The sequence below is a fragment of the Acomys minous genome (genome assembly GCF_964271855.1).
Source record: "Acomys minous genome assembly, chromosome: 9".
NCBI classification, from domain to species: Eukaryota; Metazoa; Chordata; class Mammalia; order Rodentia; family Muridae; genus Acomys; species Acomys minous.
Window position 1 is genome coordinate 7879698 of NC_140490.1, and position 27661 is coordinate 7907358.

The 27661-nt window shown below is 47.7% G+C and overlaps 2 protein-coding genes across 8 annotated transcripts in view; one reads left to right on the forward strand and one right to left on the reverse strand.

The window, feature by feature from the left end:
* Window positions 1-16561, reverse strand: part of POLR3A (RNA polymerase III subunit A) — a 38200-nt gene extending 21639 nt beyond the window's left edge. The window contains exons 1-13 of one of the 2 annotated variants that reach the window (XM_084795396.1): window positions 15670-16561; window positions 13411-13546; window positions 12826-12963; window positions 10996-11167; window positions 10603-10757; window positions 7507-7746; window positions 7237-7399; window positions 6985-7121; window positions 4261-4364; window positions 3036-3177; window positions 1293-1433; window positions 906-975; window positions 19-146 (exon numbers count right to left, since the gene is read on the reverse strand). In XM_084795396.1, coding sequence (XP_084651522.1) covers window positions 19-146; window positions 906-975; window positions 1293-1433; window positions 3036-3177; window positions 4261-4364; window positions 6985-7121; window positions 7237-7399; window positions 7507-7746; window positions 10603-10757; window positions 10996-11167; window positions 12826-12963; window positions 13411-13546; window positions 15670-15713 — 1770 coding nt within the window. In that variant the 5' untranslated portion in view covers window positions 15714-16561. The remainder of the gene's footprint in view (window positions 1-18; window positions 147-905; window positions 976-1292; window positions 1434-3035; window positions 3178-4260; window positions 4365-6984; window positions 7122-7236; window positions 7400-7506; window positions 7747-10602; window positions 10758-10995; window positions 11168-12825; window positions 12964-13410; window positions 13547-15669) is intronic. The other variant, XM_084795395.1, reaches the window with a different exon arrangement.
* A 416-nt stretch (window positions 16562-16977) lies between these two features.
* RPS24 (ribosomal protein S24) lies at window positions 16978-21789 on the forward strand. 6 transcript variants are annotated; one of them, XM_084795398.1, is made up of 7 exons: window positions 16978-17112; window positions 18139-18204; window positions 18301-18510; window positions 19396-19506; window positions 20089-20109; window positions 21387-21406; window positions 21712-21789. In XM_084795398.1, the coding sequence occupies exons 1-5, from the start codon at window positions 17110-17112 to the stop codon at window positions 20095-20097; spliced, it is 399 nt and encodes a 132-aa protein (XP_084651524.1). In that variant the 5' UTR covers window positions 16978-17109; the 3' UTR covers window positions 20098-20109; window positions 21387-21406; window positions 21712-21789. The 6 variants fall into 6 exon arrangements, with proteins under 6 accessions (XP_084651524.1, XP_084651526.1, XP_084651525.1 ...); XM_084795400.1 differs by having other exon boundaries at window positions 20092-20109; XM_084795399.1 differs by lacking the exon at window positions 21387-21406 and having other exon boundaries at window positions 20089-20129.
* Window positions 21790-27661: the final 5872 nt, after the last annotated feature.

Sequence of the window (27661 nt, forward strand, 5' to 3'; positions counted from 1 at the left end):
ACACGGACCCCAGCACACCTTTAGTATTGTAGGGGGTGGGAGGCGCACTTTAATCTTTTCATCTTTGCCAACCAGTATTGAAGCGATGATTTGGCAAGCCTTGGCTCGATCAAAGAAAGTGTCCTTGAGTGTGAGGAGGTAGGCGCCTAAGGTAAAGAAGCAGCATACAAAGAAAAGGAACCACGCTGAGCACTGCATGCACTTTAACCTTCAAATCATGTCACACTGTTCCCCAGAAAAGAATAAAACAGACTGTGACCCCCAACTCCACTCCAAAGTTAGTAAAGTGGCTTTGTTTCGGCCACTGCTTCATTTCAGAGCTGTGGCAGCGTCTAGGCCAGACACTAGGCCTAGAAAACCCCCAGTTTCAGGAACACCAGCCTTGGCTGCATCCTAAGCTCAGGGTGAGACCAAATGAAGCCCTACTGAACACTCCCCAACACAACGTGACATGAAGCCACTCCAAACTGCTCTCCCAACTCAGCCTATATGAAGCGCCATAGAATCCTCTGGACTCAGCCTACATGAAGCACTCCCGCCCTCAGCCTCCACCACAAAAGAAACAACAGAGAAATAAATGTCAAGTCTGTGGAGCTCGGTGAGCACACAGATTCAACTCTCAGTAAAAACAAAACAACAAAAACAAAAACCTCCAGCAAGCTCAAGGGCAAGTAACAAGCCTAAATACAGGGCAAAGCACAGTGGAGCACACCTATAACCCTGGCACCTGGGAGTGCGGGACAGGATTCTGAGCAGCAGGCCAGCCTGAGCCACACAGGGACCCTGCCTCAAACCAAAAGCACAACACTCCAAGGACAGACAATGAACAGCGCTTAGTTCAGGCCATGTCCGAATCACCGTGGCTGAAAACTAGGTCTCCTTTCAAGGTGACGTCACAAACTTACCTGTTAAAAAGTCCTGAATGGCAGCAATGAGTGGCTCCCCATTTCTTGGGGTTACAAGGTTTGCTTTGGTCTGAAGGAGGAAGAAGCACAAGTCAGCCACTTGGGTGGACACTGCAGCCCACATCCCGTGACTGCTGAACAGAGAGGGCTCCACCCCAGCATTCTTACTACCTCGGAGCTCCCTTGTCTACCAAGGGAAAAGGAAACTATCTAGTAGGGGCTCACTCTGTAGCCCAGGCTGGCCTGGAACTCACTACATAACCTAGGCACTGGCCTGCCTCTACCTCTCCAGTGCTGGGATTAAAGGTGCACAGCACTGAGCCGGGCACTGATCTGCAGTGCTGTTTCATGTGGGGCCCTGCTCACGGGCAGTGCCCCACCACCTACCCCCATGAGAACAAGGGCTTCTGCTTTGGCTTCCTCTGTCTGGGGAAGATGCAGGTTCATTTCATCCCCATCGAAGTCGGCATTGTAGGGAGTGCAGACGCACTCATTGAATCGGAAGGTCCGGTGGGGCTTGACCCTGGCCTGTAGAAAACCGTACAAAACAGTGTGAAAATGTGAAAAGGACTTAGGCATGCACCCAACAGCTTCCCTGCTTCAAGCCATGGGGTGAGGGGGTGAGGGGCTAGGGGTGGGGGGTGGGAGGTTGGGGGGTAGGGGAAAAGGACTGACAATGCTGCTTAGAAAACTGGGCATTTTAAGGAATAAACATCTATTTATTCTGTTGAGGTAAACATAAATCACTTGCAGATTTAGTCAACAAGCTCTAGTAGACCAAGCCAAATTTAACATATTATTGGGTAATACCAACACAGAAGAGAATATGTACAGTCCACACTCCCCAAATATTCATAAAGTTTTATACTAAGTTTATAGCAGGTAGAAGCAAAAAACCAAGAAACCTAAGCCTATCAAGTAAATAACTTGGAAGAACTGAGTCTCAACTCCCCAAACTAAGAATAAAGGGAGCGAACTAGCCATGCATGCTGCCTCCTTTGTGAACTGTACTCAGGGTGAGCCACTGCTCTAACAGCAAAGGAAATACTTTCATGAAAAAGTCTGGATAAGGCATTGAGAACAGAAGGAATTTGAATTTGGGTTCCCTTTGCAGCCTCGAGTTTTTAAATCTTTTTCTTAGCGTCAGTAAGAATTGGGTGGCCAGATCACACGAACCTCCCCAAAGAAGCCAAGTGCAATAACTAACACCATCTATACACAAGTTCTGCCAAAAAGCTGAATCTGAATCTGGTGAGACCTTCAGGCCTGTTTCGAGCTTACAGGGATGGAGGGCAGTGGCAGCAGCGAAGTCCGTAGCACACAGCTCTTCAAAGCCATGCCTGCCTCTATGGTGAGCCTAAGCACTCAGCACTTCAAGAGACCCACTGATGCAAGCCTTTTAGGCATTTTAGCTGCTAAGTTAACAAAGCAGAAGCAAAACCAAATCATTTTCTGCCTATTCTATACAAAGCTATGTGCACAACATACATATTTTCCTTTGCCAAATGAAACCATTCCAGCCATTTCACACCAGCACTCAATTAGATCTGGGCCACAGGGTGCTGGGTGTGACTCTGATGCCTCCCATCTTAAGAACTCTGAAGGGAAGCGGGCTGCAGATGGCTCTGAGGTTACAAGCGCTTGCTACTCCAGCACACTCAAGTCCACTTCTCAGCACCCATTCTGGTCCTCTCAGACCAGTCCAGGGGATCCCAGGTCCTCTTTGGGTCTCTATGGGTACCTACACACATGTGACATACACACAGACACACCCACCCACCCACACATACACATACATAAATTAAAATCTAAAAAATAAAGTAAAATGAAGTCAAAATTAAAGGTTTTATTCTTGACAACCTGAGTTCGATTTCTAGAAAGCACACAGAAGAAAAGACTAAATTTCTAAACTCATGCATCATAGCATGAACACTGACAGACAGACAGACAGACAGACAGACACACACAATTTTAAAGGTTAAAACAAGTTTTCTTTCAACTTGAAAGGGAAAGTTGAAAGTTATAAAACTTTACAATTTCCAGCAATTTTAACTTTACCTTTCAGAACTTAGCTCTGAGTATATCCTGTAAGCTCCCACTCAGCAGGAAATAGTAGTAACGCACACTCACCAGATGCGCCATGATGCTCAGCTTGTGCAGTGATGGTTGCCGGTTGAACAGCACCACGTCTCCGTCTATCAGGTGTCTCTCTACAATGTCACCAAACTTGAGCTCCTGAGCCATCTTTTCCCGGTTTCCGTACTTAAGGAACCTGAGCGTGCAGAATATACATGACCTCTGAACCAAGGTCTCTCACCACAGTTCTCCCACTTCAGAGCAGGAACCAAAGTCTGCATACAACACTGAAGCTGATGTATTTGAGACAAGATCTTTCCCATGTAGCCCAGGCTGACCTGGAACTTGTAAGCCTCCTACCTTAACCTTCCACGAGCTGGGACCACAGACTATGCCACCATACATGGCTCCATTTTCAAGTCATAACACTAGTCTATGTGTCACCAAGAAAAAAAGTTGCTCATCTATGCCAAGTTGATTGCAAGACATATCCTAATTTTACAAATGGGAAAGCAGCCAAGAATATGGCTCAGTGGTAGGGCATTAACCTACCATGGATGAAGCCCTTGGTTCAAATCCTAGCTGAGATTACACCCCAATATGGACTATACAGAGAGAGCCCCTCCTTTTTTTGTTGTTTTGTTTTTTGAGACAGGGTTTCTCTGTGTAGCCTTGGATGTCCTGAAACTTGCTTTGTAGACCAGGCTAGCCCTGAACTGAAGAGTCGGCCTGCCTCGCCCTGCAGGACCCTGGTTTTAGAGAGGGTGCTGGGAGCTGGAAGTGGAGCTCAGCAGTACATAGGGTGTTTGCTTGGCATCCTCAAAGCTCTGGCTTCAACCCCAGATCTAACAAGACGGATGTTAAAATATGAAAGTATTTTGCTTTAGAATCATAGAAATACAGCAATATTCCTTTTTCAATAGGATTCTTAAAACCCTCAAGATATAAGCCACTTGTGGCCACCTCACTTGGCACTCCAAGCCTAACCTGGTGGAATACGCACCAACAAGAGCTCCTCGAGAGCCCAGGACATAAAACATGAGCCGTTTCTATCTCAAGGTGCTCTGTGCATCTCGGTCTAATAATACTGCACGTGAAAGAACAACGCTTCATGCACATGCAGTGGCCAAATGGAGACAGTGACAGACACAGGTTCACTCAGCTCAAACGTGGACGTTTTACACTCTGAACTGCCACTCGCTGTATCTGCAACGCACTCCACGGTGCTGGGGAGTGTACTGTAAGGTAAGTTCATTCCACACAACTGGGAAAGCGTTACCTTTTCATCTGCATGTGCCGCTGCTGGATGAAGTTGGCTCCTGGGTGAACATCAGGACCATTTCGAACGAGTTTCCTCAAAAAATTGATGTTTGCTTTGTTTACCTATAGAACCATGATAAAAAAAAAAACACAGTAAGACAGCTTTTCCTTTCTAGAAGCTAGCCAGCAGGACTCAGCTCTTCCTTGTATAGGTTTTATGAGGAAGAGAGCTACCGTGGGGCAGCTGTGGCCCAGTCTTGACTGAAGTCTTAAGAACAACAAGCTGGCAGACAGGAGTCATGGCTAAGTCCTTGGACTCTAGTGTCCCCATCTGAACTGCACTGTACCACAGTGGACTGGACTCCAATCTGTGGCAGCTTCATCTGCCAATGTCTTCCAGGCTCTAAGACTTAGAAGATATGATGGCGGTGGCGGCAACATGGGCAGCGGCCTGCTCCAGGCATGCTCAGGACCTTGTCAGTGCTTTCATAGGGCAGCATGGCTCATTCTTCACCCAAATGAGGGCGCCTGGAACAGGTTTGCCATAAGTATCAGTGGTCCAGGTTGTCCATAAACATCAGGCATGCAGCTGGTCAGCAAGCTTTTGTTACCAGGCCCTACAGTGGTCTCAGTCTCCATGCACTCGGAAAGAGAACTGAACGCAGACTGCTGTAGGCTTTATGGGTGAGCAGCAACAGCTTTCAAATGATCAGACACTTTGACTCAGTGACTCTATAGTTTAAAAACTAACAACCCATCCCAAGAAAACTAACTAGGAAGAACTGATTAGTTTGATTATTTTGACAATTTTGTGACCAGAAGTCTTTGGATGGCTAGACTACAAAAATGTACAAGCAAACAGAAAGCACTGCCTATTTTTTTAATAGCACTGTTAAAACAAAAACAAAAACACGTTTTCAGTGAACTAGTTTAAAATTTGAGAATTCAACCAACAAAGGTATTGAAAGTTGTCAGTAGGAAAACCAAGTTGCAGCACAGAAGGTAGAACGCATGCATTCATAAACACGAAGCATGACACAAGTCACTCTAAAGACAACACTCCCAAAACCGTTATACATCTCAAAATGCCCACATCACCAAATGTGCAAACCAGAATGGTGAGGTGGCACAGACCAAGCTGATAGTGAACTGAGTGGGTTTGGTGTGGGGAGGACGCCTGAAATAGAGGGTATGGCTTCCGTTTTACAACACTCCTGAATGGCCAGGTGCGGTGGCACAGGCCTATAATCCCAGCACTCTGGGAGGCAGAGGCAGGTGGATTGTCATGAGTTCGACACCAGCCTGGTCTACAAAGCCAGTCCAGGGCAGCCAAGGCTACACAGAGAAACCCTGTCTCAACCACCAATCCCCCTAAAAAAACTACTGAATGGGCTTCGGATCAGGTCACTTGGCCTCTCACCTGTGAGGCACCAGTTCCCACATCAGCACTGGGGGAAAAATGCATAAAAATGAAAGGCTGATTCTTTTGCTTTGCAGCTATAAAAAAGCTTTCCTTTTTCATTTGCAGGTGTCTCTACCTGACAGCAATTAGGTGGGAGCTGGTGAGAGGGCTCAGTGGTTTGGTAAAGGCACTTGCCAGTAGATCTGAGGACCTGAACTCAACCACTTGGAACTCACTGTGGAAAGACCTTACCCCTGAAATTTGACCTTTGACTTCCATATGCACACTATAGGGCATGTGCACTCACACTCATGCATATATACTCGATAAAAGTAAAATCAGAGTACAAAGAAAGTAACTTAAGTGGTTTATGGAACATCTCTTTAAAAACTTAAAAAGCTAGCCAGGGATGGTGGCACATACCTGTAATCACAGCACAGAGGAGGCAGAGACAGGCGGATCACTGTGAGTTTAAGGCCAGCCTGGTCTACCGAGCAAGTGCAGGACACAGCCAAGGCTACACAGAGATACCCTGTCTCGAAAACAAAAAACAAACTAGAACAACCAACCAATCAAACGAACAAAAAAACTTAAAAAGCTGAGCCAGGTGGTGGTGGCGCACACTTTTAATCCTGGCACTCAGGAGGCAGAGACTGGTGAAATCAAGGCCAGCCTGGTTTACCTAGTGAGTTCCAGGGCAGCCAGAGCTACATAGTGAGACCCTGTCTTAAAAAAAGAAAAACAAAAACATACTACACCAAACCAAAAACAAAACAACAACAAAACAAAACACTTAAAAACAATGATTGAATATAGCTATTTTATTAGAGTCAGCAGGATTCCATTCTTGCTCTGTGGTTGGACAATGGTTGAAGGGTCACATGCCTGACACAGGTGGTCCCAGGTTGGATAGCTACCTCTGCAACAAACAAACATACAAAAACAAAGGCCCACCAACCAGCAGCTACAACTACAACTGAACCAGCGTAGAGGTCACAAAGGTTATGTATGTTCAATAAAGTGGAGTGGGCTGGAGAGATGGCTCAGGGGTTAAGAGCACTGGCTGCTCTGCCAGAGGTCCTGAGTTCGATTCCCACAATCACATGGTGGCTCCCAACCATTTATAGTGGGATCTGATGCTACTTTCTGGTCTAGATGTATACACAGACAGAGCTCTCATACACTTAAAAACAAACAAAAACAAACCCATAAACAGAGTGAAATGAGATTTTTTTTCCCCCCACAAAGCTGTGAGGGTTTCTGGAGATTTGCCTCTATGTGTAGCATGAACTATCAAAATGAAAACATTGGATTGAAAGAAGAGAAGTGAGCAGTACTGACCTTCTCAGGAAAAGTTAGAATTTTGGCCACATGAACTGGCACGGCTACTTCATCGATCCGGAGGTTGGGGTCAGGTGAGATGACTGTTCGACCAGAGAAATCCACCCTCTTCCCTGACAGATTACCTCTAAATCGACCTGAATAAATCAAAACACACCGTGGGTCCCATGATATACCCTGTGCTGTTTGGGGTTATCTGAACAGACATACTCTCTCGATAGGTAACCATGGCAGATCTCACCAAGAACCTACCCTGCTTCCCTTTCAGGCGCTGGACAAAGCCTCGTGTCCACTTCTTGGGCGCCATGTTGAGGGGGATGCCGGAGAGCTCGCTGTTGATGTAGAGGGCACACTGGAGCTGCAGGAAGTCCCAGTCCTCCATGATCATCTGGGTCTTGGCTCCCGAGATCCGGTGCTACAAGCACAGAGATCAGAAACTGACCTGCTCTGGCACTTTCCTGAGCAACCACCTCTAGACACACTTTGTACAGAATGCACACAACGTTAATGGGAAACACTGACCTTTTTAATAACATCATTTAGAAAAATAATCTCTGTCAGTTTCATTGTCAGATCATCTTCATTGGTTCCAGACTTCAAGTCACTCACGACAGACGGTCTGATACACAAGGGGGGCACCAAAAGTCGGGTGAGAATCAAATCAGAGGGCTTTCCGGCTTCTGGGTTCATCAGGAGTAAAGGGACATCTTCAGCTGGGATGCGCTTAAACAAGTTCAGAACCACCAAGGGATTCAAGTTCTCCTACGGGAAGCAGGGAGGAAGGGATGGGGAGAGTAGGTTAGTTTCCTACAGGTTGGCAGGGTCACCCTTCCCTGTGTTTGCTATGTGGTGCGGACCTGCCTAGGCTGGCCCCAGGGCTCCACCTGTCTCCGTTCCCCAGAGCTGGGATTACAAGCATGTGCCACCACACAGTCCTTCCCCACCTGAGGGCTCTGAACGGTCAACTCAATTCCTTCTGCAAGCATCTCACTGGCCGAATCTTTTGTCTTTTTATTATAATCGAGTTTTTCTTAATAAGCTTGTATTACCTTTGAATTAAGTTCACTAATTGCTATGTTGTGAAGGAGGGGACGGGCTCACAAGACAGCCCTTAGCTGGGAGGCCACTGCTAGCTGATGGCTTTTAGGGGAAGGAGGGCAATTATCTTTGACAGTACAGCCCCTGGTGGGTCACTCATGTTCCAGTGGATGACCCCACACCTTCATATATGGGTAGCAAAAAACGTGACCTGGTGGATTATTTAAAAGAGAGAGAAGAGGAAGCTGGGGAGGGACAAGCAGTGGAAGTGGGGGACTTAGGAGGAAGAGTAGGGAGAGAATGTGATGAAAATATATTATATGCGTATATGAAATTCTTAATGATTAACAAAATATTTCATTTAAAATGTTAAGATGTGATAGCTGGGTGTGGTGGCGCACGCCTGTAATGCCAGCACTTGGGGAGGCAGAGGCAAAGATCTCTGTGAGTTCAAGGCCAGCCTGGTCTACAAAGTGAGTCCAGGACAGCTAAGGCTACACAGAGAAACCCTGTCTCGAAAAACAAAACAAAAGAAAGCAAAATAAAAAAGTTAAACTGTGATTCACTAACTTATTAAGAACTAGGAAACTTACCAGAGATTAAAAAAAAAAAAATCCGAAGAATGGAGCTAGGTGTGGTGTCACACCCCTTTAACCCCACCTTTGGAAGGCAGATGCAGGGCAACCTGCTATACATAGTGGGCTCCAGGATAGCCAGGGCTACATAGAGCAGTGGTTCTTAACCTGCCTAACGCTGCAATCCTTTAACACAGTTCCTCATGTTGTAGTGACCCCCAATCCTAAAGTTATTTTCATTGCTACTTCATGACTGTAATCTTGTTATTGTTTTGAATCATTATATAAACAACCTGTGAAAGGATTGTTCAACCCTTGGGGGTCAAGACCCACAACCTGAGAACCACTGAAACAGAAAAGAAACAATAAATGGTCATTATAGGCAGAGGCAGGTGGATTGCTGTGAGTTCGAGACCAGCCTGGTCTACAAAGTGAGTCCAGGACAGCCAAGGCTACACAGAGAAACCCTGTCTTGAAAAAACAAAAACAAAAACAAACAAACAAACAAAAAGGTCATTATGTGTCTTGTTTTCGACTTGTTACATTTTCTGGAGATTTTATTAACCTCAATAAGATATTGAACCTTACATTTCAATAATGAAATGCTATACTTAAGTTGACATTAACAAACATTTTCTCTGGGGATCTAGGAGAGCAACAAAGGTAGAAAGAAACATCTGAATAGCTACTGCCACTAGGACCCCAAAGCACGGAAGGAAGGCAGCTGTGGTGCAGCAGGATGACACCAATAAGTAGGGAGATCAGCAGAGGCCCTCATGAAATGCCCTTCATTAGCTCCCCTCTTCCAGCTATGCACACCTCCCTAGCATCTGAGAAAAGAAGGTGGGAAATCGTGAAGTCCGCTGAGAACTGGTAGGAACAGGACAAAGGCCAGACCTCAGCTATGAACTAGTCAGAGCTAGACAGGACACTGGAGTGTCTAGAAACCACTTACTAGGAAGAACAGTTCTCCAAGAGTGACACCCAGGCCTGCCTGGGGTCACTGGGCAGAGGTTTCTGGCAACTGTGCCCTACACAAGGACACAAAGACCAGGAACGACAGGTGAGAAAACACAGCAGCAGGGGCAGAGGATGAGGGAGACACATGACTGCTGCCCGCCATGGAGGGTCTCACCAGCCTCGGGGCCTGTACTGTGTGATGTGACTGTGAGGACTCATGAGTCTTTTGGGGACAGACTATAATTTCTGTCCAATTCCTGAAGGACCTGACTGCTTGAGAATCACTGCTGCAGGTCCTTTTCTACACAACCATGTGGTGCTGCCCACAAAAGTATAGACTGGGTTGGACTAACCAGATCTACCCATGGCCTGGGCGTGGTGGCACAAGCCTGTAATGCCAGCACTTAGGAGACTGAGGAATTATGGGAATGGAGGGAGGATCCTGGGCTACACTCTGAGAACCTGTCCACCTCACCCCCCCAATGAGGAAAGGAAGACACTAATGAGAAATCACAAACCAACCAATGGAGTTACAAAGTCAATTCAAATAAACTCAGTGCCAGATACACACTGATCACAGTCCCATGAGGTACTGTGGAGAGCTGACAACACTACTGGATCGTTTCTTTTTTAAGAATGTAGAGCTGAGCCGGGCGTGGTGGCGCACGCCTTTAATCCCAGCACTTGGGAGGCAGAGGCAGACAGATCGCTGTGAGTTTGAGGCCAGCCTGGTCTACAAAGTGAGCCTAGAACAGCCAAGGCTACACAGAGAAACGCTGTCTCAAAAAATCATAGAGAAAAGAATGTAGAGCCGGGCATGGCAGCACATGCCTTTAATCCCAGCACTCAAGAGGATCTCTGTGAGTTCAAGGCCAGCCTGGTCTGCAAAGCACCAGGGCTGTTAATGAGAAACCCTGTCTCGAAAAACAGAACAACAACAGAAAGAACGTGGATGTACGGGGGGATGGAGAGTGCAGGACGGAAGGAAAGTGCACAAACGTACGTGTGTGCTGATGTGTGCCCCATATGATGTTTGAGAGCTCACCTGTGCCCTTCCCAGCAGCGGCTCAACCTCTTTGTTATGCTCAATGGCTGTCTCAAAGGACTGCAGGAAGTTTGATACAATGGGGTCCACAACTTTTTTGTTGCTCTTGTATTTTTCATGAATTATCTTCAGTAAGCCACATTTCTTCACGGTACCTACAAGAGTGAACTCATTTACCAAGGATAAAAAAGGTTCTCAGCTCTGCTGGCTATAGGTAACAGTCTAATGAAACTGTACCTCAATCAAGGGGGGAGAGGAACGTTTCCTAGTAGCACACCAGCTTGTGGCTGGACCCCGAAGCCTAATTCACAGGAAAACATCACACAGCACCAACTCATGAAACAAAGGAGTAGGCAGAGGGGCCACCCCCGAGGCTCTGGGCATTCCCCTCACCGTTGAAGGCACCGCAGTAGTGACAAGTGCTTTTTTTCCGGCACTTATCTGAGATTTTCTTCTTCAGGCCTCGCTTCTGCAGGTAGGTCAGGCCAGGCCTCTTCAGGAAATCTAGAAACTGCTGCTTCTCTTCCTGGGACAGCATAATGTGGCAGCAGGTTTTGCAGATCATCTTTTAAAGGTTAAGCAGAATGGAGACAAAAGATAAGAGGCTGAAAAAAATGCCTCCCCTTCAAAATGGCACTTCTGGAGCTACTGAGGCAGATCACTGGGAAAGGCCTGCTGCCAAGCCTGCTGACCTGACTCCTACCCCAGGGAACCTCAAGGTGGAGGGAGAAAACTGACTCCTTTGACCCCTACTGAGAGGCCCCCTACAAACAAAATAAATAAATGTAATAAAACTACTAAATGCCACGGCTTTGCTGTGTACACGGAGAGCACTATCATGAACCAAGATCTGCACAGAGGCAGCCATAGTGTTCCCAAAACGTTGGCAGCACTCAGGACCAGACAGCAAGATTTTGTTGCTGTGTTTTTCTTTGTGCTCTCTGTATTGTTTGAACTGTTATTACTTTTGTGCAGTGCTCGGAATTGAACCTAGGGCCTTATGCATGCTATGCAAGTGCTTATCAATGAACTATACGTATAGCCCTTTTGTTGTTGTTGTGTTGTGTTTTGTTTTTGTTTTTTGAGACAGGGTTTCTGTGTATAGCCTTGGCTGTCCTGGACTCACTTTGTAGACCAGGCTGGCCTTGAATTCACAGAGATCTGCCTGTCTCTGCCTCCTGAGTGCTGGGATTAAAGGCGTGTGCCACCACGCCCGGCTTGCCCTTCCTTTTTGCGACAGGGTCTTCTTATCTAATTCAGGCTGACCTTGAACTCACTACATGTCTCAGGCCAGCTTCAAACGTGCAATCTTCCCCCCCTCTGCCTCTCCAGCCCTGTGATTACAGATGCACGTCGCCACTCCTACAGAGCTTTTAACAGGTGGAATCTGGATTTGTTTGTTTTTATTTTTCCAGACAGGGTTTCTCTGTGTAGGCCTGGCTGTAATAGAACTTCTTTGCAGACCAGGCTGGACTCGAACTCACAGTGATCCGCCTGCCTCTGCCTCAGAGTGCTGGGATTAAAGGTGTGCACCACCACGCCTGGCTGGAATCTGGATTTTTAAGGCCTTATGACAAGGTTTCACTGGACAGCCAGGCTGGCCTTGGGTCTGGGAGTCTCCTTTTCTGCTTCTTGATGCTAAGAATACAGTGTGTGTTAAGCCTGGCTTAGCACTGTTTGCAATAAATAATACCACTTTAATTTGTTGGAGGATTTTTTTAACATGTATTTATTTATTTATTTATTATGTTGACAGTGTTCTGCATGCACGTACACCTGCAGGCCAGAAGAGGGCACCACCAGATCTCATTATAGATGGTTGTGAGCCACCATGTGGTTGCTGGGAATTGAACTCAGGACCTTTGCAAGAGTAGCCCGTATTCTTAACCTCTGAGCCATCTCTCCAGCCCCCAACATGTATTTATTTTCGTGAGAAGACCAGAGGACAGAAGTTCTCTCCTTCGACAACTTGGGACCTGGTAACTGAACTCAGGTGGTCAGACTTGGCATCTGGCGCCTTTACCCACTGACCCACCTCCTCTGCCAGCTATTACTTTCTCAAGGGAAGGAAAACATTATAGAATCTGTAAGGAATTTAACATAATGTGAGATTATAATGCTATGGATTTAGTATAAGAACTTCTCGTGGATATAGCCCTCCTCGCTCAGTCCCTGAGTTCACTCCAACGTCCCCAAGCCCCGTTGAGTATCTCCCTGGCTTACCTGTAAGATGCCAATGACAGCTCTGAAGTACCCCACGTGAAAGCATGGCAACTCCAGATCAATGTACCCATAGTGGCCTAGACAGTCCGCCAAGTTCTTCCCACAGGTTTCACAAGGACGGTCCTTTTCACTCGTGCCCTGTGGAGGAAAGTACACCCAACCCTAAGTGGAGAGCACAAGAAAGGGGCTCAACTGGGCTGGAGAGACGGCTCACAGGTTAAGAGTACTGGCTGCTCCTCTAGAGGTCCTGAGTTCAATTCCCAGCAACCACTTGGTGGCTCACAACCATCTATAATGGGACCTGGTGCCCTCTTCTGGTGTGCAGGCACGCATGCAGGCAGAATGTTGTATACATAATAAATAAATCTTAAAAAAAAAGAAGAAGAAGAAGAAAAGAAAAGAGAAATAGGGCCCAATTTTCCTACCTCACAACTAGCTGGGAAGCTACAGCATCAGACTGATATGGAAAACTCCTTATCAGTCATGTTGGTGAGGGAGAGAGGGAGAAACCCTGGCTCCTTCCTATATGCCAAACCACCTGACTTAGTATATCAACTTCAGACACTGGGAGGGACCCGGCCTTACCATCCGATGATCAAGCACTCCATACAACAAGGGGGCATGGTTGTTGTCTTGGCTGTACAGGTTCTTACTGACAACCTGGATGTGTGCCTGCTGGCGCATCTCCTCGGGGGACTTCATTCCAAAACAGATATGGCTTCTGCAACAGAAACAAACAGGGAAAGAAGAATTATCAAAGCCCACGGGGCCAGGCACACACATACAAAACCATCAAAACCCATCACAACCAACCTGCCCTTCTGATTCTCTGGACAAGCTCAGTCCACCCAAATGTATTTTAACATCTCAAAGTCTTCCTTCAAAACATCCTTTTATCCTATGGGAAAGTTTCTATTTTCCTCATGACACGTACTGCTCTCCAAGGTCATGAACTTGGTGAGTAGCCTAGGGATGAACATCACTTTCTTGTTCTACTGTTCTGTAGGCACTGGAGGCTCACCCCAATTCCTGTCCAACCTGGAACTGCTTCCTTCTCTGTGCTCTCAGGGTGCCCGGCACACTGGGTTTCCTCTTCTCTTGGCATATTCTTTCTTTACTGTCATTTATTTACTTACTTATTCCTTTAGGGTCTTTTGAAGTTTCTTCTCCCGCTGCTATCATTTAAATATCAGAGCCCATCCCCACCCCCACCCTAGGTTACAACCCTCCTCACTTTCTTTTTATCACACAATTCTCCCAAGTATGTCCTTTGTGTAGATGATGTCTCCCAAATCTCTTTAGGTTAGCTGCTTCTAGTTAACTGGGCATAGGCATTTCCAGCTCACTGTATCTGAGAAATTATGTCTATATTGACATGTACAGGCTCTCTCCCTTTTGTTTTCTTTAAAACACACAGACACACACAGTAAAATAACAACTTACATGGCCAAATAGTCTATCTAGACATACAGTGCCACTCTGTATAAAGGACTTAGCATCTTCATAGTTTACTATCTGTTTGGAGTGGTGGGGGTGGTAGTGGGGGTTGGAACCAATGTCCCACGGAGTGATGATGTTTGTCTGGTCAGAAATCAGAAAGCCTCTCTGCAAAGCTGACTTTCCAGCTGAATTCCAAGCAAGAAGGAACCCACTCATAACGCAATTAAGGAGAATAAACACTTGAAATGGAAGGCTTCCCCTGCCCACACGTACTGGGCACCATCAAAGAATGACACGCAAGTGACACAGTGGAGCACACACACAATGAGTCTAGGAAGGCCCGTGGGGCCAAGGCTTGGGAATCGGGAGGGAATCGAGTGTCCCTGTAATGGAGAGCTGCTGGAAGAGCCAAGTACCCGGGTCTAGTTTTGTTTTGAAATGAAAGGCACAGCTACGCAGCTTGGGAGAGCCCCAACCTCCCGCCCTCCTCCTGCCTTGGCCTGAGGGTTGTGATTATAGGCTGTGCCATCTCACTTGGCCCCCGTCTGCAATTCTTACAGCCTCTGTGGACTGCTGTGAGAGAAAGTATTTTATGTGAGTAAGGTAGGTGTGCAGGACTGGGATGGGTGGAGACTGAGAACAGCTGGGGGGGGGGGCGGTCACCCAGGTAAGTCTTGTTGCAGTGAATGGTAACCAGGCACACAATTACGTCAATGCCAGTTCTCTTCTCCGCTTTATAACCTGAGCCTCCTTGAATTCGCTTCTCTCCAATGTCCCCACTGCCACCCTCAGATACCCCTCAGTTCATGTAGTCTTACTTCCCAGTCTGCATCCCTGTCACGATCTCCCAGAAGGAGTAATCAATCTGACTCAAATGTTGTCCTGGTCAAACACTTCAAAAGTCTGACACTACTTGCAAGACAAAGCAGCAAAGGATGCGTTCATGCGGAAGCGTCAGTGCACAGCACCGGCCTGAGTAATGTACGTTGGGGGGGGGGGGGGGAAAGATACGTCTTTTTTTAAAAAAAAAAAAGGAAAACGGCTTAATAATGACGTTTTGAAGCGGAGGGGCTGCCACCTTGCTGCCTGTGAAATCATTTTGTAGCTGGCAACCTTGGGTCAGCATACACTGTCTCCTCGTGCCAGGGAAAAAGGTTCGCCGAGGAGTCAGCTCATGGCCTCGGGAGGGGGCATCTTGGCCCAGGATACCGGTCCCGACACTGTTCAATCCATCCCACTTTCTCCGCCGTAGTCCAGGAACACCTCCCCCGACCCCACTCCCCCAGGATCTGAAAACCCATCCTGGATTTTCTTTCTTCGCTCTCTTAACAACTGTCCCTCACTTGGGACCTTCTGGGACCCGGGACCTCCGCCCCTAGCCTCCCACTCTTGGCCGCATCTTACATTTTCTTAGCCACATCCGTCTCGCGGAACTGTTCCTTCACCATGGTGCCGACTGCCCTGGTGCCCTTCTCGGGGCTCCAACTACAGAAAGCACTGTCGCTGCCCCTTCCAGGGGGTCCTTCACGAGTAAGTGTTAAGGGAGAAGCAGCAGCCTCCTCGGCCACCGTAGAGCACCGCACGCGCCATTTCCTCTTCCGCCACGGGAGTTTATCAAGAGAGGCTTCGCGTACGCTGCTTTGAGCCCTACCTCTGCACCGCCACCTAGCGCCTCCTGCATGAAAATTCCTCTAGGCCGCGCTGATCAAAAAATGTCTTTGCCGTTGGGTTTCTCAGAAAACAAAACAAAACAAAAATCAAGTTAAAAAAAAAAAGAAGAAGAAAGAAAAAGCAGCGAAGTACTGCACTTTCCAAGGCCAAAGTTACATCAAGTGGGGGCAAAATTAAAATCAATACTTTGTGGACAAAGAGCATCTAATTGTTTAAGAGACATTAAAAGCTTAAATCCACCTGTCAAAGGAACAGAAGAGGACCTTGTGGGTAATCAAAAGAAGAAATAAGTATCTGAAGACAATAATTGCACTCCAGTCTATAAAGTTATTTGAGGAGAAAATGTAATAAAGACAAGCGCAGGGTATGTGTGTGTGTGTGTGTGTGTGTGTGTGTGTGTGTGTGTGTGTGTGAGTTTCCTGAGAAAGGAGCTCACTATATAGTGCCTGCTGGTCTCGAACTTGTCATCCTCTGCCTCCATATTCTCAGCGCTTAGCTTACATTCCACCATGTCTGGCATATATAGGACTAATTTTTAACTGTGTGTTTTATAAGCAGATGCAGCAAGAAATCAGCGAACCCTGCTGCTCTCTATGGAGTCTCTGTGTGTGTGTTGTGGGAGGTGGAGTGGGGGAAGGTGTCTCTCTGTAGCCATGGATGATGTCCTCGAACTTGCTCTGTAGATCAGGCTGCCCTTGAACGCAGAGATCCGTCTGCCCTCTGGCTGTCCTGGAACTCGCTCTGTAGATCAGGCTGCCCTTGAACGCACAGATCCGTCTGCCTCAGTCTCCTGGCCCCACTTAATCCCAGCACTCTTGAGTTAGAGGTTAGCCTGCGATAGTTCCAGAACAGCCAGTTACATCGTGAGATCCTGTCTCAGAAAACAACAATTCTCCCCAGGGAAAACCAGTAACTCGGAGAGGAACAGAGGCTGTGTAACCACACATCAGTTTGAGCTAATCCACCTTCTAGTTGACTAGTCCACGCCTCCTGGGGGTGTGGCTAAGTGCCAGCGAGGCGTGGCTTTAGGCACTTTCAGTCAGGCATTGACGTGGTCTGCCCCGAGACTTTGGCCACGCCTCCGCGTCGGGGTCCTTCTGTGCGTGTTGATATGATTGGTCGGCAGAGCTCGGTCCTCTTTTCCGCCTCGGCAGCTCAGGCACCGTAGCCATCATGGTGAGTCTCCCCGGTCTCTCGGCGCTATCCGTCGGGAATCGGCGCCATCCCTGCTCGCTGAGGCCTGCCACTGGAGCCGCAGCTCCGGCCTGCTTCACGGAGGCCAGTGGCCCGTAGAGCCGGGTCACGGCTGTCAGGCTGGGGGTGCCCAACACGCCGGGCGTCGGGCTGCAGGGGCCCGGGGCCATGGAAGCCCCTGCTGGGCGTGCGGGGCAGGGGTGAGGCTGGCCGGCCGAGGTGAGGAAGGCGCCTCCGGCTCCTGGGCTCCTGGGCCAATGGAACCTTCGAGTAAGCCAGCAAACTGAACGGCCGAGTTGAATTTGGGTGTGTCTGGGAACATTAAAATGCATGTAAGGAAGACCAATCACCCAAAGGTGCCTTTGCCCCTTCTCCTCAGCAGCATTGTACTGTGCTCAGCGCCACTTGCAGGCTGATTTTCTTTTTTAACTCAGGGGTTTGGTAGTATCGAGGCGACCTGACCCAGGCTCAAGCCGAGATCGAAAAGCTAGTATTTGCTAGCTTAGCTTCTGATTGAGCTTGGTCTGTGGTAGCACTGTGGGCTGGTTATACGCTCACTGAATGCCAGCTAGCGTGGCAGTTCATACCCTACAGAGGGAAAAAGTTGGCAAAGTCATGCCTGGGTTGTCACCGGGATTCGAAGATGCTGTTGTGGGGACCGCTGAGTTCGCCGCCACCGCTGGAGGCTCCTGAGTTGCAGCAACTAGGGGGTGGTCTGAGGGGGGGCGATGCTAAGAGGCCAGTAGTTCTGAGGTTAAAGCCAAGTGACAATTTAAAAGTGAGGTTCTGATGACAGATGGGAGACCATGAGTGCGGCCTTATGGTTAGTTTATGGGGTGGCTGATGTTGCCCCCTGCATTTTGGACTTTTTTTTTTTTTTTTAAACAGCTCGTCCCCAACTCCTGTGTCTCGTAGTAGGCCGAATTACTAGTAATTGCTGAATTAGTATAGTAAAGGCGAGGAAAGGTTAGCCAATGTCATCTTACTATCTTGTGTGTTAATCCACAGAACGACACAGTGACGATCCGGACCAGGAAATTCATGACAAACCGTCTGCTTCAGAGGAAACAGATGGTAAAAGGGTGGGCACCCCAAAGTTTGGTCTGTTGCATGTCTTCCTTTGATGTGTAGTTAATTGACAGAATATTAAACTTTACACCTCTTTTCTAGGTCATTGATGTCCTTCACCCTGGGAAGGCAACAGTACCAAAGACAGAAATTCGGGAAAAGCTGGCCAAAATGTACAAAACCACACCAGATGTCATCTTTGTGTTTGGATTCCGAACCCACTTTGGCGGTGGGAAGACGACGGGCTTTGGCATGATCTATGATTCTCTAGATTACGCAAAGAAGAATGAGCCTAAGCACAGACTCGCGAGGGTAGGTGTCTTGTGTGTGGGCAGCAGCTGTTGAAGATGTGTTGTCTGGGTGCTTGCCTGTAATTCCAACCTGGGCTGAGGCGGGAAGGCAAGTTAGGAGACCGTTGTTTACAGTATCAGTGTTACGAGCAGATAGGATGAGCAACCATGCAGTTTGCGAAGGACCAGCAAATGCAGTGGGAATTTTAAAAGGGTTAGTTGAGGGTTGCTGGATGAATGCGAGGAGTTCCTGGTTATTTTTGGGATTTGGTCTAGTGTCTGGATGCTTTTCCAGTCCTGTGCTTAGCTCCTGCCCACTAGCCCATCTCCCTGTAGTTACCTGCCCTGAGCTGGCTTTTTCTGTTTGAGGCATGCTGCCCTATAGGCTTAGAAAAAGTTGGTGGTTATTTAATGGGCAAGCGGCGGTGCACAGATTGTACCTTTATAAAACTGAGGACTGAATTCCATTTAGTCCAAAAGCCGGTAACTTGATACTTCGTTGCTGAGCAGGGTGGTCCTGGCTGGTTTCTCTGTTAGAGGTATGTGCCGCTACTCCTGGCTGGATAGACTTAAGTGATGCTCTGGGTTGCTGAAGCATTGGCTGAGACCCTTGAGGAGGTTAGTGGATTGGGATCTCCAGAGTGGGAGGGGCAGGCCTCTTAGCTCACTAGAGAAGACACACCTGTAATCCCAGCACTCGGGAGGCAGAGGCAGGTGTGTCTCTTGAGTTCAGTCAAGGCTACACAGATAAACCCTGTCTCACAAAACCAAGAAAAAAAAAAGAGAAGGAATTGGGAGGCAAGATAGTATCGTGGCAGCTGAGTTGTGTTGGTTTGTTTCTGCTGACCTCAGCTTCCCCATCAGGGTGGTGAGGAATGGGCTCACTGGGGATCCTCTTCTCTTGTAGCACGGCCTTTATGAGAAGAAAAAGACCTCCCGGAAACAGCGAAAGGAACGGAAGAACAGAATGAAGAAGGTCAGGGGGACTGCAAAGGCCAATGTTGGTGCTGGCAAAAAGGTACGGCTCGGGGGTACCGAAAGAAACATTACTGATTATGAGCTTAATATTTATTGTCTGAAGAGAGGATTTCTTTCCTAAATAATCTTTGTTGGTGTTTTTTCTTTTCCCTCTTCTGGATTGCAGAAGGTAACGTTTTGAGCAGCGCAGTAGTGTAGTCTGTTGTAGAGTAGACTGGCTCACCTCTTCTGCTCATAGACTAGCACACTCCAACACAGGGCCACATTGATTCCGCATCTAGAGGGCGCTGTCGAGCCCAGATTGTTCTAGGAATTACCTTCTCGCGCTAATTGGCACAGACCCCGCAAGGGGAAGTAGATCCTGTTCCCTAGGATTTAGTTTACATTTTTAACATGGATGCTGGTTTTTGAAGCAGCTGGATCAGTGTGGCCTGTGCTTTCCCAATGTTGAGCTGCTTTCCTCTCCAGTTAGCTGAGGTCACAGTGATTTGAGTGGTAGCTCTGTACCAGCTTTGCTCGCTAACCGTGAATAGTAGAAGAGAATTGCGGTGTTGGGTTGCTGAATAATCAAGTGTTCTGTGAATTTTTTCCCCTCTTCCACTGTCTTGGATTTCTTGTTCAGCAGAAATGAAATCTCTAGCAGGTACTGAGATTGGGCACGGTGTGGGGTGTGCCACCTTCACTGAGCTGGCTCTAATGCTTTGCATGTTGGCTTTTGGACAACAGTTTTCATATGGCTATTAAAATGCCAGTGCCTTGTTTTAAGTAGTTTTTTTTAACTACCAGAAGGAAAGGCCTACGCTTTAGAGACTCAAATGCATGTTACATGTGGGGGCGGGGGAGGCTCACTAAAGGAAGGTAGGTGCCTTGTGTCCTTTAACTTGTAGTTTGAGAATGACCAGGAAATGGCTTCAGTGACCCATCTTCTCAGGTGCTACAAGACCAACATTGTCTTGGGAGGCGCATCTGCTTGCTCTTAGCGTTTTCATTCTTAACTGGTCCCCTGTTCCTAATCACATGCATTTTAATCACAGTGGATGTGCAGTAGATTGAGAAAGGTGTTTGCTACCCCCTGTGCACCATGTGAGACCATACAAAGTGACTGTCAACACAGGGGAACCAAAGAGCACTGCCCATAGACACTGCATAGGTGTTGGAAATTTGTCCTTTGAGTCAGACCTGAAGGCTTTTGACACAGCTTCTTTGCCAGCTTCAGTCCCTCTGGGAGGTTTCTGTGGGCCTGTTCTGTCCCATCCTGTTTTGGTTTCACTTGTGGTCTTACTAGCACCATCTTGAAAAGCCAACTTAAAAGTGGGTTTAAAATAGTAATGTCCTCCCAACTGTTTTTGCTTGCTTTTGGAACCCGGTGTTTCTTTGTATTTATTTAGTGGAGCTTACACCGAGGCATCGGTAGTCACGTATTTACAAAGTAATTGTCAGCTGAATTTTTGTTATTAATTTGTATATCTTATATCCATGATTAGTATATTTAAAATACTAAATGGAACATTTTTCAAAAGGCTTGCCTAATCATTTGGCTCTCCCTCCCATTGGAGTCTAAAGATTCCCAAGTCTGGGTCCTCTGCTTGGCAGTAGGCTAGCCAGAGCCAAAGGGCCTAGCCTCGGGATCTGTCCTCCAACCATTGCTAGTAGTTAGTAGTGGCAATGTGGGCTCTGTACCACTCTGGCATTGATGTGGTTCTGTGCCACCTCATTAACATTGGAGCTGTGGTGATCAGGCAGGGTACTTTCAGGATTGGGTGGTGTGCAAAGAGTGTCCCATGTACAACCACAGAGAACAGTCACCTGAGGTGTCTGATTGCATGTACTTCAGTGCAGATAATTTGGTGTTTGAAAAGGACTACTAATGGACTGTCTGTTTTCCTCCTTCCCATTCCCCCATTCCTGCCACTGATTCAGTGAGTGGAGATTGGACACAGGTATAATTCAAGCTATTATGTAGATGAGTAGATTCCTTGTTACTGTCATAGTTTGAGCAAGTGTGTGAACATTTATTTGCAAGTTTGTAACAGTACTAACAGCGACTGTCTAAAATTCAGAGACATTGACTTGTTTTTGTTTCGTTTCTAACGTGAATTTTAATTTCTGGATGTTTGCATCATTTTCTTTGTTTTAGGTTATTAATATGTGTTCTGCATGAGTTATTTTTAGAGTTGTCTTTGAACTTTTAAAAAAAACCTTTTGAAAGTTGTTACTGACTGAATTTCTTTTTCTTATTTCCCAGCCAAAGGACTAGATCTGCGGTGACTTGATCAGCTGTAATGTGCACATTTCTAAGAGGATAAATAAACTAAAAAGCTTATGTGTGTGTGGGGCCTGCTATTTCTTGGGTATTAGGTGGTTGAGTCCACTGTGCTTTAGGTGAAAGGCTCTTACACATCCTTCCTGGCAGAGGGTGGGGAGTGAAGAACAACTACATGGGAAGAATTAAAGGACCAGCGTGGTGTGGGCCATATTAGTATTTTCCTTGGCTGGTCTGAAATTCCTTGTGTAGGCCAGGTTGGCCTGAACAGAGATCTGCCTTCCGAGGTCCTGAGGTTAAAGGCATGTCTCCCTGCCCTCATGCCTAGCTTTATATGACCATCTGCTGGTATGCTCATTTGAGACTGTAAGGCAACCAACCTTAACTAGGCCCTATTGCCTAGCCTAATGGAAATTGGGGCTGGTGGTGTGAACCGAGGTCTCCAGGCTTGCCAGCACAGGTTCTAGCACTGGCCAGTAGCCACCAGTCCAGCAACAGACATTTTCCTTTGCCCGGTATTGGGAGGGATCGAAATCAAGGGCTTGAATTGTGGGTCTAGTTGGGTAATTTGGGTAGGAGTCAGCCTGAAAGGCATTACAGCTTATGGGTGCTGTATTTGTTTTACTTTGTGGAACCAGCTAGCGCTGGTTGAATGCTTTTCTAGTGAAGCCCACCCAGCCCATGGATTCTAGGTCACGTTTTTCTCCATAAAAGTTACATTTATATTGATTGGTGTGGGTCTGTGCAGTGAACACTTGATGGAAAACTAAAGACATCTTGGGGCTGGAAAGATGGTTCTGTCCTTTGCAGAGGACCTAGTTTCAAATTTTCAGTGCTTTATGGCTCAGTCATTTGTAGCTCTAGTTCCAGGGGCCTGGTGCCCTCTGCTGGCCTCTGCAGGCACATCAATTTGACCATTCTATGCTCATTGGGTGTTTTTGCCTTGGTGTGATATTGGATGGGTCTTCTCGAACGGGGATTATAGCTATGAGGTGCCATGTGGATGCCGGGAAACCTTGAAAAAATGAACATCTAAAAGCCTGGTGAGTAGGTCAGCCTGGTCAAATTTGGACAGCATTGGGAAACATGGAAGAGCATCAACTTGGGGAACAAAGATGTGACTGCAGTAGCTGCAGACTTGCATGCCAAGCCTTGCTGGGATAAAACGGCCATGGGCTGAGCAGGTTATCAGTGGCGTAGGATGAAAGTGCCCCAGGTAACTAAGCAAAGGCTGGAATAGAGCCCAGCAGTGGTGGTATGTTCCCTTTACCCTAGAGGTAGCTGGATCTCTGGTCTAGAGAGTGAACTCCAGGACAGCCGGAGCTACAGAGAAACCCTGCCTTAAGAAAAAAGTCTGGAACAGTGTTTATTGCTGAGCTAGAGGATGGAAGTGGAGGAACAACTTCTAGGTACAGGATTGGCTGATGCTAGGCAGGTTGGTCCAGAGGTAGGTGGCAGTGTAGAGCCTGGGGAGCAGGAAGGTATGTATATGGACAATGCAGATCTTACCTCAGCCTGAGTGCTAGGATTAAAGCATCACTGCCTAGCCAAACTGGTTTTCTTAAAAATCAGGTGTCAAGCTGATAACTAGCTAGCTGGAGCAAGTGGGAAGGGTACAAGGATTGCAGGATGTTGCATGGACCTTTGGCTAACGTGGGCAGGGTCAGCTGTACAGGCATGCTGCATGCCCTCCCAAAGGTGGGCCAGGTTTTCCAGAGAAACAACCAGTTTAAACAGGCTGCATGTGCTTTCCTTGATACGGATGGTATATTTGAAACAGCAGAAGCCAGTGTGGCCTACCTTCCTATCTGATGGCTATAGGCACCTTGGTTGAGCGTTTTCTGGCAGCACCCTCATCAGCTTGTCCCCTATAGTCTGTCCCCTTTGCTACTCTCAATGCCTCTGGATGTTTGGGTGTTAAGATTAATGTCAGACTGAGGACTTTGAAGGGTCCTGTTCTGCCACTCTGATTCATAAATTATTTTGAGGCTCAGGATGACAAAATGGAGGCTGAAGAAGGGCCTGAGCAACTGACAGGAAGTGAGGACTGGAGGAAACTAGGTTGCATTTGTGCTGTTGAACTTGGGAATATCACAGCCCTGATAGTAACTAGATTGACACTGCTCTGCAGGCTTCGGGTAAGCCTGCATAAGAGTGTAAAGTTGATTTTGCTACAGAAATCAAGAGAGTACAGCACTCCAGTTTGGCACTAACTGAAAACTAAGGAGGACAGGACTCATTGTACCTACTTGAGTGATGCGTGAGCTTCCCGCCTAGGAACCATCATGGGGACAGAGGAAGGCTGGAGATGGCTCTGCAAGTGTGTCTCCGTTGTTGGGGTGCTGCTTTTGGTTTGCTCCAGCACCCTCGCTTTTGTAGCTATGTAACAACCAGGCAGCTTTCAATCATCCTTCACTGCTTCCCTTCCTTGGAAAGTTACTTGATTTGCCCTGAAGAGAGCATCCTACACCAAACTCTGATGGAGCTGAGGTGGGTAGGTATCATAAGCCGTCCATTATGTGGACAGTTATCTGCAATTAACCTCAAAAGGTAGGTGTCTCTTCCAGGCTGGAGAGGGTGTAGACAATTAATAGTTCTTGGCTACCAAATGTGTGTGTGGAGGGTGGGATTTGCCAGCAGTCATGTGACCCCATAAGTAGCTGATCACTTTGCCATTTACCAAGTTGCTATGCACCACCAGTCCCTGATCTGGGGCCTGGGGAGGAAAGATAAGCCAATAGGGTCTTGTGGAGTGGCTAGCAGTGCTTGGATGGAACATAATGGCGGTCCACAGCCAGAACTGCTGTAAGAAGTTGGATCCTAGAAGGTTTCTAGGGAGGTAACATCAGAGCAGGTGACATGATCTGGTTTGAATGCGCGAGAGCTGAGCCTGACTCGAGGCCATGGAAAATGGGACTGTGCAGGTGCACCAGGGGGCGGCCATTCTGCAGTGGGGCAGGGCAAAGAGGTGAGATGGAAGTCCCCTAGTGACTGGTGGCTCCAGACAGAGTTGCCCTTTACTCTTGCCGTTCTTAGAGGGGAAATTCCATTCCAAACAGACCTCAGGGCAGCTAAGACAGCTTGACTCTGGGTTATCATTGTTGATGAGGGCAAGCGCTCCTGAGTCTGGAAACTACACAGCTATTCATTTGCCCTTCAGACTTCCCCCTATGCCAGACAGACAGAGGCCCTGTCTCTCCGCCGTCTTCAGGCTGGAAGTGAGTTAGGGTACAACTCTAACTGCTTCTAGTGAAAGGGGCTTGGAGAGGTCAGCAGGGAGCAACCCAAGGAAGCCCTTGTGTGCCAGGCTGAGGACTTTTCTCATCCAGTATTTTGGTTGGGTAAAAGAAAATGTGGAGAATTAGAGTTGAACAGTAGATTAAGTGTCCTTGTCACATGCTGAGTTTTCCCACACAAAATACTTGAACCATTTGACTGCTCATCAGGCATGGTGGAAAGATTAGGATGGCAGGAGAGGGCAGACGAGCTAGCGTCTGAGCAGAGTAGTGGGAAAGGGATCCAGGTCAGGAACCCAGACTGGCCCTGCTTCTCAGCCTCCAGGCAGGGGTGCTTACCATCTGAGCTGCCACCCCCTCCCTCTGTATCAGGTACAAGGGATGGCTTGAGTCTCCTGGGTTTGCTAAAAGTAGTCAGCTGGGCCAGGCATAGTGGTGCACATCTGTAATCCCAACAATCCGAGAGGCAGAGGCAGGTGGAGCTCTGGGAGTTCAAAGCCAGTTTGGTCTACAAATGGAGTCCAGGATAGCCAAGGCTATACAGAGAAACCATGTCTCGAAAAAAAAAAAAAAAGAAAGAAAGAAAAAAGTACCCAGCTGTTCACCCCAGTGTTCACTTTGCAGCTTGGAGGGGCGGGGCCACTCATCTGAAAATTTAATAGCTTTGAGGTTTGGCTGAAAGTTCATAAAGGTCCGTTGTGACTATCACGTGACAGACAATGTCCAAAAGGAGCTTGCAAATAAATGATAATGCTATGACTACTGCTAATAAAAATTACGAGCGCAGAGCTAGGGGGACGGCTCAGTGGGTAAGTGCTTGCTGTGCACACCTGAGGCCCTAGCTCAGAGCCTTAGAACCTACATAAAAAGCTGGCCTGAGAGCCAAGCATGGGGAGGCAGAGGCAGGTGGATCGCTGTGAGTTCCAGGCCAGCCTGGTCTACAAAGTGAGTACAGGACAGCCAAGACTACACAGAGAAACCCTGTCTTGAAAAAAAGGGGGGGGGGTGGCTGGCTGAAGTGGGTGCCTGTAAGGCTAGTGCCAGGGAAGCCACAGACAGATTCCTGGGGGTTTTGCTAGCCTAGCCTAAAAGAAGAGGTCTAGGTTTAACAAGAGACCCTGTCTCAAAAAGTAAGGTGGAAATTAAAAGAGCAGATCTGAGGTCTACCTCTGGCCTCCACATGTACATGCAGAGTTGAGCACATGAACTCGTGTACATGTGCATGTGACACACACACACACACTCACATACAACACACACACACACACACACACACACACACATACACACACACACACTGAGAATATACTGTGAGCAGAGTCCAGGAGAGAGGCACTATTTCCCCTATTTTGCAGATGAGCTTGAGGTTTACAGGTTGCACCATCTGATGAGCCTGGGGAGCAGCTATGGAAAGTCTGAGCACATTCACTCTAAAGCTCAGCACCACCTGAGAACTTGTTAGAATTGCAAATTTCAGGGCCCTACCTAGCCAACTCTTCCGGAATGAGGGAGCGGGGCACAGTAACCTGGATTTTAACAAGCCTGGCAAGAGCGTCTGGTGCGGAGTAAAGTTACGGATACTGGGGAATTAGACAGTACGGAAGGACAGCTGTAGGTTCCAGCGAAGAATGCTTTTGATAGCCCCAATCCTAAACCTTTCTCGGTGGAGTAAAAGTGGTCCCTCCGGCCGACTTCCACGAGGGGGCACTGTGGGCACAGGTTTGGAACCGCCCGCTTTGTTTGTCAAGGCTGCTGCTCTCGGGGAAGTCTGAAGAAAGCCTGCTGCCAGATTAACGGAGGGGTCAGCCTTTCTTCTTCCGGGAAGGTCTGCCGGGGTGGTAATCTTGTTTACAGGATTCAGGCCTCGTAGGGAAACGGAACCTGGAGAGCTTGCTGCTGTTCACATGTGCATGGCGATGTCTACCCATCCGTGGGGCAAGGTCTCTGCAGATCGTCTGCAAACAGCATTCCCCCTTTGTAGCTGCCCAGTCAGGCAGCTTAGTTTCTTTGGAGGGCAGAGCACTAGAGCCCCAAGTCGCTGATTATGGCTCAGCATTGAGCATGCTACAGTGCCATACTGCTGTCTTGTTTGGACCTATCTCCAAGTCTTTGCTTCGTGATCAGGGCATTTTCCCCTCACCTCTGTTTTCTGGCTAGGTTCGGGGAATGGCTTTGATTAGGTGGCGCTCAGCAGCTCTTTCTCTCAGCGTCTAAAATCCTGTCCGAGGGGAGAAAGGAGATTGCCAACAGAACACCTTCCTCTGTCTCCTAGTCCACCGACATGCGCAAGAACCACCGTTCAAACATGCCCTTCCCTCCTACAGTAGAAGCTTCTGAGATGTAGATCCTCTGCTCTCAAAAATAAGTCTAAATGCACAGATGTAAATAAATATATACAAATCCTGCCCCAGGTGGCTGAGGAGGAGCCCAGCTTGTGCTTTGAAAGACAGTGACGCAGGGGGGCTGCAGAAGCTCTGACATGACATCCATCTCCGGTGTCCATTTAAGTAAGCCTTTCCAGGGACTTGCAAGGCAGTAAGGTGGAACCTACTAAATTGGATTTTTTTTTTTTTCAGGTCCTTAGACACTCAGGATTTGCCTCTATATAGATTTCTATTCTGCGTTGTTTGGAAGAAGGAGAGATTTACATCATGGTCTCCTCTCGGCTGCACTGTGTATTTATTTCTTCAGAAAAT

What these genes read in the sequence shown, in the direction of transcription:
- RPS24 (XM_084795397.1), top strand. An exon ending in TGCTTCAGAGGAAACAGATG is followed by an intron (nt 18,205 to 18,300) that starts GTAAAAGGGTGG and finishes CCTCTTTTCTAG; the next exon opens with GTCATTGATGTCCTTCACCC. An exon ending in CTAAGCACAGACTCGCGAGG is followed by an intron (nt 18,511 to 19,395) that starts GTAGGTGTCTTG and finishes CTTCTCTTGTAG; the next exon opens with CACGGCCTTTATGAGAAGAA.